Raw genomic sequence first — 22,670 nt, forward strand, 5'->3', positions numbered from 1 at the left:
GCAGGAGCACTGCAGTGAGAGGGAACTAGCATTGGACGTGGACGACAAAGGTAATCATTGTTAATACATTCGAGAACAAAACATTATACAAGCTTTCATAATTATTGCACTATCTGGAGAATGGGCCATTGACATGTGAATGGGGGCTTTTTCTTCCTTAAAAGTCTTAACCTCCTTCAAAGTTTTTGTTCCCCAGAGAAAGACACGCATGAATTCGGAAGTTATAGTCGATTTTAGATGTATATTTATTCTTAAAATAAAATTTTTCTGTCGAAACTCTGTTTTACTTACATAAAAGGAGTACTGGATTCCTTTTAGGGCTTCGTTGTGCTCCGGTTAGTATCACGATTTACCTCAGAAACTAAGAAGTACCGGAGCCAGGCTCCTGTGGGCTCCGGCTCCGTATGTATTGATGAAATTCAGAACATCCGAAAGTAATGTTAAAAGTTCTTTTTCTGTCTGAGAATAATTTTTCTGACTCTTCGTTAGAGCTTTGAAAGCATAAGAAATCGGTTAATTTTCTTGTAGTAAAACAGCACCTAACCCTTTAGTACTTACATCTACTGAAAGAGCTAAGTCCTTATTATCATAGAATTTTAATACAGAGGTTTTTTTCCCTTAATTGTGCGCTAATAATAGTTTTAAGTTAGGAATAAATTTACCAAGTAATTATTTTATGATCAGATTGCCTGCTGCTACTTACATACTTTTTAATCATTGAGCAATTATTTTATAACGTACTTCTCCCGCCTTCTTAGCATGCCTTCGTGCTGTATTGGTCAGCACGCTCGACGCGTATTCGAGACGTCCGTGGTTCGAGTCCCGGTGAGGGCACTGATAATTTCTAATCTCTCCTGCTTCCAAATAACCTAATGTCTCTATAATTTATTCCTAAACATCCTTGTCACCATTAAAAAGGCATGCTAAGAAGGTAAGATTGTAGATACATTAGGTATATTTTTGGAAGCAGCCAAGATGAAAAATTAACAACGCCTTCGCCGGGAATCGAACCACAGACCTCTGGAATACCGGCCCAGCGTGCAGAACCACTACACCATGAAGGACGCTAGGAAAGTGGGAGAAATACCTTATATACTCCCCTTTTTAAAGGGTGACTAGGGTTTTAGGGGACCTAGTCGCCAAATCCTGGGTGTGGAGAATCATCATCTACAACCCTTTTATTTCGGGCGCCACTGTAGAGACATAAGGTATATTTTTCGAAGCAGCCAAGATGAAAAGTTAACAACGCCTTCCCCGGGAATCGAACCACGGACCTCTGGAATACCGGCCCAGCGTGCAGAACCACTACACCAGGAAGTACGCTAGGAAAGTGGGAGAAATACCTTATAAGATTTTACCCTATTATCTAGTAAAATGAAAATTGGGGACTAATTTCAGTGTAAATAATTATGTCTGTGTATTTTTCTTAAACTTAAAATAGCAGATAAAGTGTTTTTAGTTCAGTGGGCCCAGATATGAGTGACTTCATCTCTAAACATGGATGCAACCATATTTAGCGAATGAAAATGGCCCAGGAGCTCAATTTTTTTTTAATATGACATCTTTTTTTTTATTTTTTATTTTTTTTTATTTTTATTTATTTATTTATTTATTTATTTTATTTCGTTATGTTAATGTCTAAGTTTGTACACATTCTACCCATTTTTCTCAAAGTTCGAATTTATCCATATCAGTTGTATTCAAACTAATTCCCAGTTTTCTTCAAATTGAAATCCAGGTGCGGTCGCGAATATTTGTAGTGGGATCCGTGATTTATAAAAAGGCCTAAGAAAATCAGAATTGAAGGTCAGAATTGAAAGTCGACGATCGACTCTCTGACTAGGATCGCAAAATTATTTTTTGAGATCGTTTATATTTTTATGGGGTAACACTGCCATAAATTTTGAATACCATTAATATTTATCTTCAGTCAGCCGTCAATTTGTAAAATATCTTATTGTAATCTAATTCGTTGTCTTATTTGATTCTTTACTATCTCTATTCAACAGAGTACGCTAAATGTTCCTCATTTAGCAGTGCCAAAATATTCCTTGAAATCTTTTGTTTTGTTCCTCTAATGGATTCATTCACGTTCTGTAATTGCTGGAAATAAATCAACTGATTATTTGGCACAGAACAGAAGCGAAAATTTGTAAAAGCTTTTAAGAAAATTGTTCTTTCCTTTCTTGAAACTAGCCACCAAACGAAAAGAGTTAAGAAAAAGTGCTGCTTAGAGAACATGTAAAATTCTGTGATTTTGATGAGATTAGTGAAAAATATTTTTATATTGTATAGTTTGCAGATAGCAATAAAATTAATAATAAGGTTCAAAGGGGGAATTTTTTCCCCTTTGAAGACAAATCTGAGGTTTTCTATTTCAAGTCCCATTTTCAAGGAGAACTTTTCTGTATTTATCATGCTGTCGAAAAGATCAAGAATAATGGGACTGTATTTTGAGGTACATTATTTGTTCTGATTCTCATTCTTCTCTTGATCTTTTGAACAGGAGACAAACTGGTAAAAGAAATTGTTTTCATTGTCACTTTACTTAGACTGGGGAACTGATTTGGTTTGCTCATGTACACACGATGACCACGGCATTTATGGATATGAAAGAGTTGATTTCTCAAGATACTTTATATTTACCAATTGACATCAATATTAGTACTCCAAAGTACTATTGGAAATCCTTTTAAGATAACAGTTTTCATCTGAATAGAACGAAAAATGCTCTCCATCATGTAATGTTAGGAGACACCAAACAATTCTGTTCCTTTGTTAACCATTCCGAGGTTTACGAATTTTAAAGCATCTCAGTTATTTGTCTGTCGTAAATTTGTAAATTATCAGTTTCATTTCAATCTAAAATCAGATCTAACCTACCTTGCGGCAGATTTAACTTTCTCCTGTTACACTTTCAATGGTTCTGACGTATGTTTAAAGCGTCATTTAAGAAAGCTTAGGCGTGACTTGGCCAATGAACTTCTCTGTTTTTGCTTGTTTTATTAATGTTTGTAATGTTTAATTAGCAAGCAGCATTAATTTGGCAAGCACCATGTTATATATTTGTGATGCAAGGGGAGTTTATCTGTTTAAAAAAAGATCACTAAATTTTTTTACGATCATAATGTATATTTGTATTCGACCTCCATTCATGTCCATATATGAATCAGTTTTCATTATGGTTTTACGTCCTTTTTTTTCTTTACATATAATAGATATTTATTATCTGTTTAAAAGTATCTTAAATAAGGCGAATTTAGAAAACCTATATTTTAAGTTATAAATTTGATTTCTGGATTACGTTTTTAAACAATCTGTTTGGTGATATGTTTAAAGCGATTTAGAAAACCTGTATTCGAAGTTATAAATTTGATTACAGGATTGCGTCTTTAAACGGTCTGTTCGGTGATATGTTCAAAGCAATTGTAGAAAACCCGTATTCGAAGTTATACGATTTCTAGATCTTGATTTCGTAACTTGATTTCTAGATCGCGTTTTCAAAATGCCTACTTAATGATATGTTCAAAGCGAATTTCGAAAAATTAAACAGTTACAAATTTGATTTCTGCGCTGTGTATTAATACATTTTTTTGGTGACATGTTCAAGGCAAATTTAGGAAAACCTATATTCGGTAATACAAATCTAATTTCTTCACCCCATATTAATGGATCCAATTAGTGAAATTTCGTTACTCTTATAATTCAGTAATTAACTTCATGAAATAATTTGAAACACTAAAATCTTGTCATAAATACTTTTAATCCTGTCATAAAATCAAAAGGTTTTTTTTTTTTTTTATTTTTTTTATTTTGAAATTGTCACTCTGTTTTTGCGATACCATAACCTAAAGAAAACACGATTTGATATTTCATATCCTATTTCAGATCTCCTTTTCCTTTGTTTTCATTTTGTGAGCTTTACCTTTAATGGATAAGTATCTTACAATATCCAAGTTTTGAAAGCTTTCATCATTAAAAGCCATTCTGCTGTGTTATCATATTGAGGTTAATTTTATCTCACAGTCGACGTCTGCCCTATTTGCGTAATAACAATGGGCATTGATCGATTATCCATCCAGTTTATACGTGTCTCTTTAAGAGAAAGATAACAAGGAAGGTATAAAGGATGATCATCCAGCGAGACGATCTTTTATACTGTTCACCCTTCATACGATGAACAAGATTCGAACGCATAAACTAGAGTTTCTATCTAGAACAAGTCGTACTGCATGTTTCTGTATTTTGGATGTGAGCAATTCTACACTTGGAGTGCTGTTGATGACAACTACTCAAAATGAGATCGGCATCACCATTAAATGAACAGGGGTTGAAGAGGAGCATCGTTCGAGGTCGAAGATTCTTGGCAGCAAGCAAACAAAAGAAAGGTAAGATATGATACGATTGGAACTCCTTTTATACCACGAAATTTTCTCTATGTCTCTATGTGTCTATATATTAATTTTAAATAGCTTAGTATGTTAATCAATACAGTTAGATGCAATCTGAAAGAAAAATTAAGTATTTAGTCCAGTGGAAACCCACTGAATATAAGATAAAAGTATTTTATTTCGGATAATTGCAATACATTTCTTTTCAAATGTTGTCGCTTTGCCGAGTGGTAACACATTTCTTTAAGTCACTTAAGTTTTATGATTAAATCTGGAGAGCAAATATCTTACGCTTTGAAGGTGTAAACATATTGATCTTAAACTGTTGAATGTGATAATCAAGTTCGTACAAAACAGAAAACGAATAAAAATCAAATTCGAAGTTCAGTATTCAGTGTTCGAGGTATATATGTTACCGGCAATGTATGAAACGCAGGTATTCTATAGAATACCTAGCGTTTTTAGGCAAAGTTTGAAATAAGAGAATTATTACACACGTTACCTAGACATTATATATAATACCTAGGCATTTTATTAGAATGACAAATATTCTTTAGGCAAAGTATAAAAAAAGTGATGATAAGTTTTAGCCTATAGTTTAAAAGGCTTTCATTCTTCACAAGCAGAAAGTTTATTTTGGAAAAAAAGTAATGAAAGACACATTAAAAAATGTTATTAAAAAATACATTATAAGGTATTTTGGTATGCCTTCGTGGTGTGGTGGTCTGCACGCTGGGCACGAATTCAGAGGTCCGTGGTTTGATTCCCGGCGAAGGCAAGGCTCATTTTTCATCTGTCTTGCTTCCGAAATAACCTAATGTCTCTACAGTGACGCCCGGGTGTTGGATGAGGATTCTCCCCACCCAGGACTTGGCGATTGGCTTCCCTAAAACCCTAGTGGCCCTTTAAAAGGGGAAGTATATAAAGTATTTCTCCCGCCTTCTTGGCATGCCTTCGGGGTGTGGTGGTCTGCACTCTGGGCGCATATTCCACAGGTCCGTGGTTCGATTTCTGGCGAAAGCGATGCTGATTTTTCATCTCTCTTGCTTCGAAAATAACCGAATGTCTCTACAACGTAAAAAAATAATTAGTGAAATGATCTTGGTACACCATAATAAATTTGTGTTTTGTATCTGGCTGAGATTGGAAATTAATAAGATCTACCTGACAGCGGAAATTAAATTCAGAAAATATCATACGTTTCACAAAAAGTAATTTTTGGTTCCTTTTTTTTTTTTTTTTTTTTCTGGAGGGCTCATGAAGGTGGATGTACAGCTCAATATCATTCCGTGTAACGTTTTTGTATTTGGCTGAAAATTGATTCAAACATTCTGTCGCGTTCTTCGAGTTCTGTAGCCAAATGAGTTTCATGAAATACGTGAAGTAACTGAATGTCCGTGACGTAATACTGTATTGTACTGACGCCTTCTTTCACAGGATAAATGAATTTACTTTTGTTATCCACAAACATCACATCCTAGCGATTCAGCAACCAATAGTCTCGTGGTTCCTTCTTAGTAGTCATTTTGGCTATTTTAGATCATTTGTTAACTTTTGGTAAGTAGTTTCAGTTATTCGACACGAATCTGAGATTATTTCATACTTTGCCGGTTTTTCACTTGGCATTCTGTAGATGTAGAATGCCTAGGCAATGAGTGAAATGTTTTATCGTTTCACACATTGCCGTCAGTTTTCGGCATTCTATAAAATGGCTATGTATTCTACAGACTGCTGGATTTCATACTTTGCCAGTCTCATATATATTCGCGTGGAGGAGTACGGGTGTCCAAAAAGAAAATACCTTATATACTCCCTCATTTAAAGGGCGACTGGGGATGAGGAGAGCCAACTGTCAAATCCTGGTGGTGATGAACCACCACTTCTTAGTTCAGAGCTCACTCGTCGAGTCATTAGGTGTTTTGAAACAGAACATGTGAAAAATGGGCAATGCCCTCGTCGAGATTCGAACCCTGGACCTCTCGAATACGCTTCGGGTATGCTTCCAATTACACCACGAAGGCAAGCGGAAAGGAGAGAGAAAGTACCTTACAGCTTCTGTTAGCAGTTATCTAACATAATAACTTGCTCAACATAAAATATACTAATATTAAAATGTGCTTTTATGAAATAAGACCGATATGCTGTTAAAAATAGCAGTCACATAAAGCACTTAGTTAAATTTACTAACTTAATACATAAAAATTTTATCTACTTGTTACAAATATACAAATTTAAGTAACTGCTTACAAATATATTTAAGTTTACAGTGTTCGCTTTTTCATATCATATATGTTAGCTTTTAGTAGATTACCATAAGAATAAAATGGTATAAGTTTTTCTATGATATGTTCACCATCAATGAACATACGATATATAAAATAAAGTAATAAATAAAAAGGAGAAATGCAAGTTAATCGTAAAGTTTTCAGAGAATTTATTTAAAAGAAGAGAATCCTGTTTTGTAATAAACATTTGTTGTCGCAAAACTTTTGAATAAATTTTGAGGTTCACACCAAACAGACGTATGCAACTTGTCCTGGCTTTATGCAGAGACTTAAAAGGAGACTAAATTTAGAGGAATGAGGGTCGTGTTTTTGAAATCTCAAGTACACAGTGATTTTCATCGTATTTCTGTTCAAGGTAATTTATGCAAAATATTAGCAGGCTTGAATAAAACTTTAGAACAGTGTAGAACTAATATGGTATCATGAAACTGCTTTAGTAGGAGCTGGTTCTTACCTTTTAGTGATTTTTTTTATTCACCATCCGCTTTGGGTTCTTTCCCATTTTTGAAATATTTGAAAAACTGAAAGCGAGAGAGAGAACACTTAAATTTTGCCTTAAAGAGTCTACCTTGTATTGTAGTTCTGCACTGTTCTGAAGAGTAAATAAACATGGCACAATCTAACAGCTTTTTGTAAGAACTGGTAGCTGGAACACAACAATGAGGACGTGAACCAAAGATGGGTGACCTGATATTTTTAAAACTGAAATTGCACAGAAATAGTATTATTTATTTTTTGTAAAATATAATATATAAATTCCTTGCTTGGCACGAATGACATCTACTGATAGCGGGAACGCAACAATGACCACGTGAACTTAAGGGGTTTGATGAGAGCGCAACGTTCTGATATAAACGTGTAGAGACATTAGGATTTTTTTGGAAGCAGGAAAAATAAAAAATTCGCAACGCCTTCGCCGGGAATCGAACCACGGACCTCTGGAATACCGGCCCAGCGTGCAGAACCACTACACCACGAAGGCACGCTAGGAAAGTGGGAAAAATACCTTATATACCTTCCTTTTTAAAGGGAGACTGGGGTTTTTAGTGAACCCAATCGCCAAATCCTGGGTGTGGAGAAACCTCATCCAACATCCTTTTATTTCGGGCGCCACTGAAGAGACATTAGGATTTTTTTGGAAGCAGGCAAGATGAAAAATGAGCAATCGCCTTCACTGGGAATCGAACCACGGACCTCTGGAATAACGGCCTAGCGTGCAGAACCACTACACCACGAAGACAGGTTAGGAAAGTGGGAGAAATACCTTATAAACTCTATATTAGTGTGAAACTATATGAGTGTGAGGTGGATTTTTGAAATTTTATGACGGATTACGCACAATCAAACAAACGGACACTCTTCTTTATTTATAAATATACAGATGATTTCAATGAATCCAGCTCATGGGTCTAGGTAATAATTTATAATAACTGATAATAACTAAAATGATTCTGAGTTTATTTCTTTTAATTCGCCCAGTTTGTTAATTAATAACAGAATAAATTTGAGAGAAAAATGTCATAAATTTTGCTGAACGACAGAATATAGCCCCATTGAATATAAAAATATTTTAATTCGAGAAGTGGCAACATACTTCTTTTATATAACCAAGTTTGCTGATTGAATTGGAAACGTAATTGATTGAATTGGAAACCTTTGCGCTTTGCAGAGTGCCAATATAAAGCTCTACGTATTACCAATGTTCTCCTTATCGCGTTATATTATAGATGTGGAAAACAACTCGACTCACTAGTCCAATACAACATAAAATGCGTTAAAATATATATTATTATAATATTTATGAGATATTTCTAATGTCATACATTAAATACCTCTTTCATAATCGTTTATTTTATTTCCTCCTTTCTGATTTCTTGCTATCGATTCATAACAAATCGATTCATAACAGAATTTCCTTGAATTCAAATAGGCATTTCATCTCCTTCCACAAAGCCGGTGAAACCAAAGCCTATTTTTCTGGAATCTAGTGAACTGGACAGAAGTTTCAAAACATGCGCTTACCCAAGTGCTGTTGAAATCTTCAAACTCTCAGAACAAATGGAGATGCCTGCATTAAAAATTAAAGTGAGTACATTCTTTTGTATTGTAAGGATTATGTTAATTTTATTAACGGTTAAATTTTGAGTTAAATTTCCTTTCCTATCGCTTCTTAATTTCAACTTACCACTTCCGGCCAGAATGTAGTTTTAGAATCATGTCTGAATGCTAATGAAAAAGAGCGGTATTTAACCGCGAAGTTCTGCTGTCGTAGGGAGAGAGATACCAGATATTTTGGCTAGTAGGCGTCCGCCATTTTAGGCTATTCTCTCGTAAGCAATTATTACGCTCTGCCGTACTTTAGGCCCTTGATAGCTTCGCAGGCAATTAGCGTTAAGGGGCCAACTCCGGTAGAATTTTATAGTTTCGGCTATATCTCTTTAGTTAAGATTAGTTTAATTTAATTCTTAGTCTCTTAAGTTGAAGCCCGAGTGTCATCTTTATTGTACAACTCCAAGACGGAGTTCTGTTAAATCTGATTTGAATAATAAAGGGTCTTTTAACCCTTTCCAAGTTTATTCATTGTCTCACGAACTCAAGAGATTATTCGCTTACTAGTGCTTAAGATTCTTCACTTTAACTGGAACTTAGAATTACACAGTGGGTAAGCCTACAGTATTATATGATATTCTTCTAGAAAACATTAAAATAATCGGTATTTTCTGATTATCCAACCAGAATAAAGCCAACTTGTCAACGACTTCTGAAGGCATTCACGAACACGTTGATGGGTTTCGAGAAAAACTTTTTTGTGTGTGTGAGTGTGGAGGGATGTCTTTATGTCTACTTCAACAACGCATTCACTGACGCCTGACTTTTTTACATTCACTAAAAAATTAAACACTTACCTTTTCCTAGAAGTCTTTCAGTCCCTCCTTTTTTTCTCTCTATTGCTTGTATTCTCTTTATATACGGGGGAGAAAGTGTTTGCCCCTACTTTTTAGCCAAATTACTGCAGTAAATGTGAAGTCAATATATCCATTCCCAGCGGTGGACGTTTCTAGGACTGGCCTGGCCTTATCTGCCACTAGCTTAGCGGCACGGTGCTGCTGTCAGTTGTTGAAGATGGCAGTTGTGCTTCGCACGTCAACGGCATGCGGGCTACAAAGTGTGGTTCGTTTTTATGCAGCAAAAGACGAGCGTCTATTGATATCCACAGGTAAAGGCAGCCCACGTATGGATAAAAGTGTCTCGTCTTGAAAAGTGTAAGATGGTGGTGTTGTGAGTTCGGAAAAGGCCGCGAAGACTTACATAACAATGAGAAGGCCGTGCTCGTGGCTGACTAACAACACTTCCCGAGTGGATGCAATGCTGAGAGTAGATCGGCGAGTGCACATTAAATACATTTCTCAGGACTTGGAATTTTGTATGAGAGTATTTATGACATAGTTCACTGGTCTTTAGGGTATCGGACATTTTCATGTCTGTGGGTGTTTAAGCAGTTAGACGACACGATGAAAAGCAAGCGAATGATTGCTTCACTGAATCATCTGCAACACTTCGCCGGGGAGGGTGAAAATATTCTGGACCACATTGTTACTCGCGATGAAATGCGGATACTGATTTCACGATGGAATCGAAGCAGCAGAGCATGGTGTGGAAACATCCATGTTTTCCAATGGCAAAAAAATTCCGTTCAATGAGGAAAAGTGGTTTTCTGAAATAACTGGACAGCTCCTGCTGAAATTCCTCACACAATGTGCAATCATCAATGCTGACAACTATTATTCCACTCTGTCACATCTGCGGGCTGCCATCATCGAGAGCGCCGAGGGATTCTCGATGTAAATAACGTGATTATCCTCCACGACAATGGAAAACCACATGAGGCAATCAGAGCCTCCGACAAGCTCCAGTCATTTCGCTGGGAGAGTCTGGACCACACACCATACAATCCGTACCTGACCTCGAGTGATTTCCACGTTTTCTGCCTGCTGAAGAAGTTCCTGGCAGGGCAGCGATTTACGTGAAGCTAAGACAGCAGTTCGACGGTGGTTTTAGAGTCAGCCGGACAAATTCTACCACAAGGGCACCTCAAGTTTAGTGCTGCGATCGGACAAATGTTTGAACTGGTGTGGGAACTGAAGAAAAATAGTGTAAGGTACGCAGAGTAGTACGTATATTTGTAATAATCTGTACGTACCTTATTTTGGCTGATAAAAATAGGGGCAAAGACTTTTTGATTCGCCTCCTTACATATTGATATGTTTTCGATTAAAAAAACAGAGAATTATACAAACCTGACATCACAGACAAGCTCGATATTGCGCACCGGGCATAAACACCATCCCCACCATCCAAGAACAGTTGGAACTTCAACTACACTTCAAAGAAATATTCCAAAATAATAAAAATATAAAAAGGCTTACTACACAGTTCAGATACGATTAATTACTACAGAAACAAATGTACTCAAAGCAAAAGAAACACTAATCAGAAACACGACCGATGAATTTCAAAATTGAAAATTCCCTTGTACACAAAACCATTTGTTGCCATGAATACTTTTGGGCGACTTGGAAAATTGCCTCATCAATACTTCTTCGCGGCTATTCGATGGAAATGTAGATAATCAGAACAAATCAAAACGTCATGAGAAAAAATTCATACATATGATGAAGTTTGAAAAATTAACTCTTCTGAAGAGGGGAGATTAGAATATTCAGAAGAAAATAAATAAATAATAAAATAATAAAAGGAAAGACACTAGCATGTCAACATGACGAGAAAAAAATATTCTTTGTATAAGTAATCTCAGTTCTTTGTGTAAATAATCTTTGAAAAATATGAAATTATATTCATAATAATGTCTATTGTTTACAGAGTATGCTGGCTTTTGTCTTTGCTGATAGTTATTAAAGATATTTTCATGAATTGCACAAATTTTTCGATTTCATAACAACTCTCATATGGAATTCACGATAAAAGAAGAGTTATTATTTCTTCATATCTTATCCTATATTTAACTCCGATATTTCGTTATCTTCGGTTGGAGATATTAAAGCTTAAATGCTTGTTAATTTCTCAAAATATCATGTATGAATTATGCTTACAGTGCGTTTTCCCCATTCTATTAAAGATGAGCTTACGTAATTAAGAAATGTCGTTAAATAAAAACGTAGTTAACAAAATGGCGATGGCTGTTTCCAGTTATAATAATTAGTCTAAGTCTAACGACAGTGACATGTCTAAACTCTCCGTCATGTCCGTTCAGTTTTAGCTTATTTCAATGAATTCACGAGTTTTACAATGAATTTATTAAAAATATCAGAAGCAAATCTAATCTAGGGAATCTAATATCTTCAAGCTGCATCTAAAACACAAATCAAAAGAAGTTTCTTTCATACTTAGATATTTATATGTTATACTGGCATTGGCTGGCCTGATTTGTTAATCTGGGACTATTTTGATGGGTTACTGTATAAAAGCTGTGAATATTCTCGTATATTATTGAACGGTAATTGTTTACAATTTAAGGTCGTTTTGTCGGGGCTGTTTTGGCAAGGGTTATTTATTTAGCCTTGGGAAGTTCTGTCGGGGCTCTTACAGCTTAGGTTATTTCATTAGAGTACCCTCACTTTTAAATATATATATATTATATATAGTATGAGAAAGACCTTTTTTCCTTAATGCCCGCACTATTTTACAGTGATGACTCTCCGGTGCTCTTCAGATGCTGACTTTGACATTCCTGCAGGAAATATTACCTCGAAACAGCAATCTCTAATAATAGAATGCAACTGATTCATTGCAATATGTAACGTCTGTTATATAATATTTACTTGCAAGTCGGCGAGGTGAAAAAAATATTGTGTAGATACTCTCAATCTTTTTACATCACCTTAAGCGAAGGTTGCAAAGATTAAGTTTCTCAGTTTATTAATATACTAGATTGATGTAGTTCATCGACCTTCAGAAATACTTAATGCAAGCCTGACTAACATGATAAAGCTTAAAGACGAAGGATTTCTAAAGTAGAATCGAAACACCCACTATGAGAAGATGGAAGAGTGGGTTCTAAAAGGTACGAATTCCGTGCGCTGTCCATTGTCAAAAAGATTAATGATAATATGCTCTTATTCTTTCGAAGATTAATGGTAAGCGTTTAGTCGAAAATAGTACCATGACGATCGATAAGCTTTGGGTATTGATAACCGGTATCTTCCGACGAGATGATTTATTCGATAACATTTTTCCCCTCCTAAAGAAGTGAGCAGAATGAAAATTGCGCTTTAATATCAATATTTTTGTCATGAGTGACGAATTAAAAGGAAGTATTCTCATTGTTAAAATGCAATACTTAAGTTTATAGAGGTTAAATTCTCAAACGTTCCAATTAATGAAAAGGAGAATAACTTAAATTTCTTTATGGTTTCATCAGATAATAATCATAAGAAATATATAGCAAAAACATTTTAGGTTAGATAGTTTTAATGAAATGAAAGGAAAAGTTAAAACTGATTCTTTTAATTATCATAATATATTTGGCCACATATGATTAAAATTCAAATCTCTAAAAGCCTATATAGAATTATTATTAACAGAAATAATTTAAAAGAATTAATTTAATTTCCTGAATTCATCGTAATTAATTTTATTTTATTATGTTAAATTAATTAATTTAATTTTATCTTTACATTAATTGAATTTCATGGAAGATGAAATAATATATACCGTACCCACAAAAATCACTACCATGCCTTTACTATGGCAATCTTCGGTCGCCCAGTTACAAAAAGGTTTTAAATGAAGCAAAGATTACTGTGTAGAGTCGTTAGGTTATTTTGAAGCAGGAGACATGATAAATGATCAATGCCTTTCCCGGGACTCGAACCTGTACCAAGTGTGCTACCGTTACATCATAAAGACGCTCCAAGTGTGCTACCGTTACATCATAAAGGCATGCTGGAAGGAGGGAGAAAATACTTTATATACTCACCTTTTTAAAGAGCGACTAGGGATTAGGGGACGGAATCGCCAAACCCTGGTGGCCACCAATTGTCATCCAGTATCTTTTAGTTCGGACACAATTGTAGAGTCATTAGGTTATTTTGAAGCAGAAGACGTGATAAATGAGAAATGCTCTTGTCTGGACATCTCAAAAACGCGCCGATTGTGCTACCTTTACACCACAAAAGCATACTGGAAGGAAGGTGAAAATATTTTATAGCTGTTTTGGCATTTTTAAATTTAAAAAAAATCAGGTTTGAAAAAATTGAGGAATTTAAGTTTTTATATAGCTTTTTTCGTTTTATGTGTTTATATTAAAAAAATTACATCATTATGAAAAATAAAACCCAAAATGTTTGATTCGTGTAATCACAGAAACTGGCCGAGAGAATGTAACTTAGATTTGAAATCATACTCAAGGGCCAGAATTATTGAACTGCAAAATGTTTGCATTTGCATGTAATTAAAAATAATGAACCAGTTTAGAAAACGTTTCTGAAATTAATGCATTAAGTGGCGATCATTTCTATGCAGATTATAGAAAGTATCGATGAATCTAATGTAATTTGGGAAAAAGAGATCTTATTCATAGAATCTTATACTTTTTGCTCTCTAGATAAACTAACAGGGTTCAGTACTGGCACATTAACCAACTCGTAACGTTATTTGCATGAATTAAAAATGAAAGATACTTTTACTCTCAACTTTTTTTGTATAATTATTAAATTAAAGATTTAATTAATAAAATTTTATAAGAATATTAACAAAATCTTTTTATCGTGAGTTAACTTACAAATTACTTACAAGAAATGCATTTAATGCATCATTTGTAATAAAATTATGACATAAAAAATTTTCCGCACCAGTAAATCAGAAAAGAATGTAACTAAATGACATTTAAAAAGGATAACACTGAGAAACTATTTCGGAACACAATTTCTTTTGAGTTTTTGAGTTCCATTTTTCGCTGTTTTAGATTTAAATAGGCAGGCTGATTTCAAAACTGTAGCTAGCTTTCTTCAACTACATTAAGTGTTTCTTCTATAATTTATTTGAATGTGACCTGTCTCCGCTGTATCGAGGGTGGATCATAGTACATTTGCCAGGGAAGCTTATTTTGTCTATTTTAAAGTGAAAATTGGTGATCAGGATAAATCATAGCACGCTCACAAAGTAAAAACAGTGTGTCGAGAGTTTACGGATGCGGATAAAGCGAACGCGTTCTAAACTTCCATTCGATATACCTATGATTGAGCGAGAGCACAAAGATCATTGAAGCGATTTCTATTTTTATGTGGTGAAAATGTCAGGATAAACCAAGAAAAATAAATGCAAAATAGAGTATCCTAGTTTGCCATCAGGGGCGGTACGCCCAATGCCTCACTCAGTTGTACTCTCAGTGCCAGTTTCAAAGAACTACCCTCTTTCAAAATATAGGAATACAATTCCGGTGAATATCGAATTGACTTCAAGGACGAAAATTTTGAAATTGAAGATGATTTCTTTCGTAAAGTATTTGATCAGCATGATTTAGCACGAGATTTGGCACTATCCAGAAAAGCTTCAAAGCTGTTGTCATCAAGACTGCACGAGAAAAACTTGCTTGAAAAAGAAGATAAGGTATCCTTTCAATCAAGAGAAAGTGCGTTTCTGCAGTACTTTAGAAGAGCTGAATTGATTTGTGTATTGCCATAATGTGCATGGTTTAATGGAAGAGTTGGGAATTTAAGCCTGTAACGCAACTCAATGGTAATTTATTTGGTGCAGTCCTCCACAATGGTAATTTATTTGGTGCAGTCCCAATCGACCATTCAGTTTGTTTGTGTGAAGAATATGAAGACGACATAAAGACAGTCATTGATTTGTTGCAATATCACATGCACCAACGGACTAACTATGTTGACCTTAAAATGGTCTTTTTCCTCCTTGGACAGCAACGCGGATGTACGAAACATCTCTGTTTTTGGCGTATGTGGTACAGCAGAGCTCGTGGGAAGCATTGGGTGCAGTAGAATTGGCCACCAAGATCTGATCTGAAACCTGGTGTTCCAAACGTTCTAGATCAGCTACTTGTCAACAGAAAGAACATTACATTTTCCACTCTGGATATAAAATTGGGTCTCATGAAGCAATTTGTAAAAGCTTTGCCAACTGAAGGAGACTGTTTCAAGTATCTCATTTTGGAATTTCTTAACCTGTCATTTCAGACGATAAAGACCGGTGTGTTTGATAGTCCACAGATTCGGCAGCTTCTTAAATATGAAAATTTTGTCGGAACAATGACAGACTTTCAAAAGAATGCTTACTTGGCAATTTCATTGTCAGAGACTTTCTTGGAAATGCACTGACACAGAACTATGGCGAAATTGTCAAGCAACTTTTGGACAGCTTCAAAATGCTTAGTTGTAACATGAGCATCAAACCGCACTTGTTATATAGCCATCTCGATAACTTCCAAAAAATCATGGTGCGGTCAATGATCAATAGGGTTGGCCATTCCATCGAGGTTTGAAGGTTATGGAGGCACAATACCAAGATAGATGGAATGTACATGTAATGACTGACAATTGTTGGAGTATCAAGCGAGAATGCCCCCTGATTAAATACTCCAGAAAAAGCCATAAGTGAAAATTTTACCTCAACATATATGTTTACCGTTTGGTTGAAAAACTTTACTATTAGTTAAGTTTTTTGTATGAATAAAATTTAACTTGCAATAACTATGTATAAAACTACTTTTCGTGAACAGTATATTTGAATATTTGATAAGGTTTTCCCTTTATTTTCCTTTACATATTTTTTATAACTTTTGAGACAAAGAGAGACTATCCTGTAGCTTAAATTGTTGAGGTAATAGACAAAAACTGAAGTAGTTTTTGGCCAAACTTTGTCAAAAACAAATGACAGATATAAGACAAAGAAACTGTTATTCCCCAGAATAATTAACTTCATATTTTTCTAATTTATTTATAAATGAATACTTCATAAACATCAGAAGTGAGGTAAAAAATCTCAGATTTTGAAAGTAAATATGTTTCAATTTTTCACTTTCTTGTTCTGAAAATCTTAATGTCTGTAAAAACAGAAGAATGACGTACGCAAGAATAATTATTTCAATTCACCTAAATTTATCCTTGGAAATTTTTGACTAAAAACTCCCCATTGTTGGAAATCCTACGATTTTGCTTTTAGTTCTCTCCTCTCCCATGTGAACAAGAATATTTATGGTAGAAAAAAATTGTCATTTTTCTTTTTCAGTGCATTTGACTAAAAACATGTAACTAAAGATATTTATTTCTATATAGTCGAATCCGGTTAATTGGACCACCAGATAATTCGACCAGCCGCTTTTTCGGACCGAATCCTAAAGAACCGAAACAAATCCTATGTACATAAGCCTAATATTATTCGCTTATTTGGACCAAAATTCCGTTTAATCGGACCAAAACAACGTGAGAGTGAATAAGAAACAGAAGCCACAAGTCGACCGCGTACAACGGATGTATAGGTAGTCAGCGACATATGGGAGGATCTGTAACTGCGCTTCTTAGGAGCTTTATCAAAGGTCAGGAATTCCTTAAAGTGCATGACAAGAGCAAAACCAGTGGAACACGCGCAACATTATCTTTGACCTTTCTTAAAACAGAGCTACCAATGGCCGTCAGCGAGGTTATTGGTCTCAATGCGTCTCCGATTTTTGATGAAATGAACAATAGAGTGTCAGGCTTCACCAGAAAAGAATTCCCGCCTGTCAATCATGATTAAAGTTTACACGAGAAAGCTATCATTTCACCACCCTTTTGGAATGATTTTAGTGCCAAAGCTTTGAATGGCGAGCCTGTTATCTCCCTCTTGACCTCAACATCTTGACCCTGAAACACAAAGGTTTCTTCACACCACTTTAGTCAGTGAACTGTGCTCGTGTCTTGTCTCCTCTGCAAAAATGCCACGACGGGACTTGAAGTTAGCTGAAAAAATTGGTTTCCTGGATAAGATCAAGCAAAACCACGAAACACTAGTCAGCGTCGGTTGGTGGAAATTACCGGATTGGCAAAGACTAAAATTTCGCACTTGATAAAACAAGAGAATGAGCTGCGAGAAGAATGGGCACAATGTGAAGGACGAGGAGGAATTTTCAAAAAACGGAAGCGTCAAGGCAAGGATCCAAACGTCGATGAGACCCTTAATGAATGGTTTGCCATTGTTACTGGACAAAATGTGCGAGTAAGCGGCCCAATGTTAAAATGCAAAGCAGAAGAACTCGCTGAAAAGCTGGGTCACGATGACTTTAAAGCTACGGACGGTTGGTAGTCTCAATAGAAATCTAGACATGACATAAAATTCAAGAAAGCACATGGAGAGAAGGAAAGTGTTGATAGTGCAGATGCTGAAGAAAGGAAATCAACAAAACTACCCGAGTTTCTTGAACATTTTTCAGCAGATGACATCTACAATGCTGATGAAACTTGGCTGTATTATTGTGCTCCACCGTACGGCTCGTTAAGTTACAAACATGTTGCACTCTCTGGCTCCAAAAAAGCGATGGATCGCGTAGCTGTCTTGCGCTGCTCTAACATGTCAGGACAAGAGGAAGGTGTTGGTTATAGAAAAAAGCACTAAGCCTTGCTGCTTCAAACATTTTACCATTTGTGTATAGTGCGAACAGAAATGCGTGGATGACCTCTGAACGTTTTAAAGAAAGGTTGAAGGACTGGGACAGAGAGCTACAACGCCAGTCGAGAAAAGTGTTGCTTCTTCTTGACAACTGTGCAGCACATCCTCATTTAGATTGCTTGAAGAACATCCAACTGGAATTTCTACCTCCCAGGACCACAGCTTTGTCTTTGGTCCAGCCAATGGACATGGGCATCATCAAAAATCTGAAGACCCTTTATCGTGCAAGGTTTGTTGATTACATCCTTGAAGCAACTGAAGAAAGTTTGCTGACCTCATCGTCAAAAGCCAGCGAAGTCAGTGCAAAGTTCAACATCTTACAAGCAGTTACATTTGTGGTCGACAGCTGACGAAAAGTGAGCAGTGAGACAATTCAGAACTCTTTTTCTCACTGTGGCTTTAAGCACTTGGCTTCGGAAATGGATGTAGACATGCTCATTGAAAGTGAAAATGATCTTCAACAGGTCCAAAATTGCGAACAATTTTTATCCATCGACAAGAGCTTCAATGCTACTATGAAAATGAAGATTACGACGCTGCAATCGTTGCTCGAGTTGCAGCAAAACACACGACAGCATCGGAAGAACAAGAAAGTGATGATGATGATGATGCCGCTAATAAGTTGGTGCAAGTGACAACACAGGATGCAAGGAAATGCATTGAAACTTAGCGTCGGTATTTCATGCAGGAGGGAAATGAAGGAAGTCCCATTGCTGCGTTAGATGTTTGTGACCATTGCTGCGTTAGATATTTCGTTCACGTGCAATCCGTCAAGAGAACGCGTCAGATCACATTAGATAAGTTCTTCAAATGTTGACTGGAACTTGGTAAGAATTTTTTTTTACTGTGCTTCGCATGCTGAGTATCGTGGAGATTGTTTCTTAGAATTTGTTTCTAAATTAATTTTCTCAATGAAAAAGTTCGACTGTAGTTCTTGTTTGTACATGTATGTTCTCCATACGTGTGTACCGCACAATAAAGGTCATAATTATAGTTTAGTACATGATTTACATGTACATTTATTGTTTGCCACATATAGCACGCCCCGTTTTACAACATAGGGCATGTTCATGTCATCGGACTAGCCGGTTATTAGGACCAAAACGATCGCTTCCCGATGTGGTACGATTAATCGGAATCGACTGTATTTTATTTTTTGTCCTTTGGGTTATATAATGTGGGAAAATTATAAGAAAGGAAAATCCTATCATTTGAACTTAAGAAAATAATTCCTCTAATTAAGGTAGAACGAAATGTAAATAACGTGATCACCTCCCCTTGCTCAACGATAATATATGGTTAGCCTCGATATGGTTCTCATGATGGAAAATATGGATCCACATTTACTAAATATTAATGACAGAAAGCAAACTGAATTAATAAAATGCATTATTAATATTTTTACCTAAATTTGTCGTTTTCTTACAGGCTGAATTCCAGAAAAGAAGGCAGGTTTTTCGCCAGTGCAACAAGCTTGCTGAAGATGCTATCATTTACAGTTATACTCTACCTCGACTCTTCCTCATGCTCCACTTCTTATGCAGTAGATTCAACTGCACGCAGCAAACCTTGATGCAAATAGCTGTTTTCCTTTTCTCCCTCTTCTCTCTGTGGTACTCTGTCTACATAAAAATAAGAAATGACAATTTCAATGAAGAACTAGTACTCTTGAGCAATTAAATTTAGAAGTTGATGATTTTCTAATTATTAGAGCTTTCTTTTAGGAATATTATTTACTCTACAAATAGTGTGTTCTGTTGTTTCAGATATCTCATAATCTTAAAAGTGTACTCAGGTTTTGACAATTACAATCAAAACGCCATTAGAATGAAATAAAAGCAAACATTAGCTGCGAAAATGAAAGTACATTTTCCATCTGGACATGTTGCAGTCCAACGATTGTCCTTTGAGTAAGTTTTAATATAAATAACCATACTTGTGTATTTTTTGTCTCAAAAATAAAAGGGTGAAAAAATGCCTCATTTAAATTCTTTTTTATAACAGATACAAAAAGCTGATACCACATTACAATAATGAATTCAACAAAATTAAAGAGTAAAGAGAGAATTATTCTTCTTTCTTTCTGTGTTTAAAAAGCCCTCAAATATTTGCTTAGTATTGTTGAGAGCTACGGTGTCTTGGCTGTCTGTTTGAATAATGATTCCAGATGAATTGGAAGAAACTGATAGCTTATTATAAATAGTACGTCACAAGGCAAAGTTGCTGCAAATAGCTCAAGGATAATGCACATACTAAGCAATTTCTCCTTAGCAAACGAGAAATATCGTAAGAGCTTGTAAACTCTAAAATATACCGTATTTGCCGGCGTATAAGATGCACTTTCTTGTGGTTAATCCTTTAAGAAGTCTGGCATCAGTAATGCACTGGGTGGTACAAAGGACAATTTGTTGTATGAGAACTTAGATGCTGATTTAGAAGACGTTCCAAGTGACTCTTCATTTAACTCTGGAGATGAGTGTCTGGATTTTGACGTAAAAGATTAAAAGGTGTTCTTTCCCAGATAGATTGGGTATTTGCAGAAAGAATTACTTTGTATTTGTATTACTTTATGTTTAAAATACTGTAAATTCACTATAATGATCTGTAATAAAGTGTTATTCTTAAAAAATGTGTATAAAAAGCGGGTGCGTCTTATAGGCCAGTGCGTCTTATACGCCGGCAAATTCGGTAATTTATCTAACTCTTCTTTAAACCGTAAACTCTCGCAGCTAAATAACAACTGACTCGGCATGGCTTTCAGACCAGTAAAAGTTCACGAGCTTCTGAAAACTTCGAGAAAAATCGCTACTCGAATTTCGAAAGTGCGTTTTCATGAACCTTCTAAAATTTAACCAAGAAGGCAAGAAATCACCAAATGTCGCCAAGGCTAATCGGGAGAGTTTCCGCCCAAACCTCACATTTTAGTTAAGTAATTTTTACAATTTAAATATTGTTGGACTCGAAATTGAAAGATGTTCCTTAAGAAATAGATATTTGTAGAGTCATTAGACTTTTTGATGCAGAAGACATGTAAAATGTGCAATACCTTCATCGGGATTCGAACACCGTAATTCCTAGCTGTCAGGCGGAAGTGCTATCCAGTTACACTATGGAGGCACGCAGAAAGGAGGGAGAAATCATCTTTACATTTATAGGAAAAGCATGTGGCCACAATTTCCGTTACAAATAAAATAATACCAAAAACGTTTATCCTGAAAGCAACAAATCAACAAGTAATTGAATAAAACAATGTGCAATATTAGAAAGATGCAATCAAATGAATTTGAAAGGCTGCAAAAATTTATAGTAATGTATCATCTAATAATGCAGTTATGCCCTGAAAAACCATCAGATCATCAATGGGCATGTTGCATTCCCTTACAAAGATAGCTCAATTACTTATAATCTAAAACCATAAAAAGTGGTAGCAAAATATTTCCGTGTATTTGGCTGCCACTTTTACTACCATTTATTTAGGTTAATTGGAAGTAGGAAAGATGGAAAATGAGCAATGCCTTCGCCGAAAATCGAACCACGGACCTCTGGAATATGCGCCCAGCGTGCAGACCACCACACCATGAAGGCATGCCAAAAAGGCAGGAGAAATACCTTGTAATGTATTTAAATTAACTGCTGTTTGTCTGTTTCTCTCTTGCATGTTGGGAAAATGATTAAAATTTGAGATATACTTCTACAGCAGTGGAGTATTCATTAAGAAAATATTGTCGTCATCACAACAGCAGTGGAGAATTCTGAAAACTTCTGAATGCTACCATTATACTCAAAACATCGAAAGACTACTGGATTCCGAAAAATGGCTCAATAAAAAACACCGCGAAATCACGCGACATAACTGAGATTCGTATTTGAGCGAATTTATGTAGTCTTAAGTTAACAAAGGATATCACTGTTTGGCTACCAGCTTAAATGCTATTTTGGGCCTTGAAATGAATGGCGCAAGTTTGAATGAATTTGTTTCCCAGATAAATCTTTAAAGCTTACGTTTTTATATACTGTATCGGTAATTTATATCTATCGAAAATACATTGGTAATTTCTATCTTGTCGACTACACAACTAAATAAAGAACCACCTGGTCCTTCAAACCAATTCTGCGCAGCCATCCTGTATTTTTCTTTATTGGATTTCGTAAGAAGTTTTTAACAAAGTAGGGTTGTTAACCCTACTCTCAATCCTAACCTGAAGGGCCAGGCCTCCTTATTTATAAATCACAGGAGGCGGAGGAGCCAGCTATACCTCCGGTCACTGAGTATTTTACTCGCCTTCTTAAGACACGCATGGGCTACGTTGGG

General features: G+C 35.6%; 1 protein-coding gene across 1 annotated transcript; it reads left to right on the forward strand.

Moving 5' to 3' along the window:
• The first annotated feature begins 4,153 nt into the window (after positions 1 to 4,153).
• On the forward strand, positions 4,154 to 20,335 carry LOC118195209 (uncharacterized). Its single transcript, XM_035366468.2, has 3 exons — positions 4,154 to 4,388; positions 8,607 to 8,761; positions 19,787 to 20,335. Exons 1-3 carry the CDS (start codon positions 4,298 to 4,300, stop codon positions 20,036 to 20,038), a joined length of 498 nt encoding a protein of 165 aa, XP_035222359.1. The 5' UTR covers positions 4,154 to 4,297; the 3' UTR covers positions 20,039 to 20,335.
• The last annotated feature ends 2,335 nt before the right edge of the window (positions 20,336 to 22,670 follow it).

The sequence above is a fragment of the Stegodyphus dumicola genome, chromosome 3 (genome assembly GCF_044657685.1).
Source record: "Stegodyphus dumicola isolate Sdum_Otavi_A_Nest chromosome 3, ASM4465768v1".
Classification (NCBI taxonomy): domain Eukaryota; kingdom Metazoa; phylum Arthropoda; class Arachnida; order Araneae; family Eresidae; genus Stegodyphus; species Stegodyphus dumicola.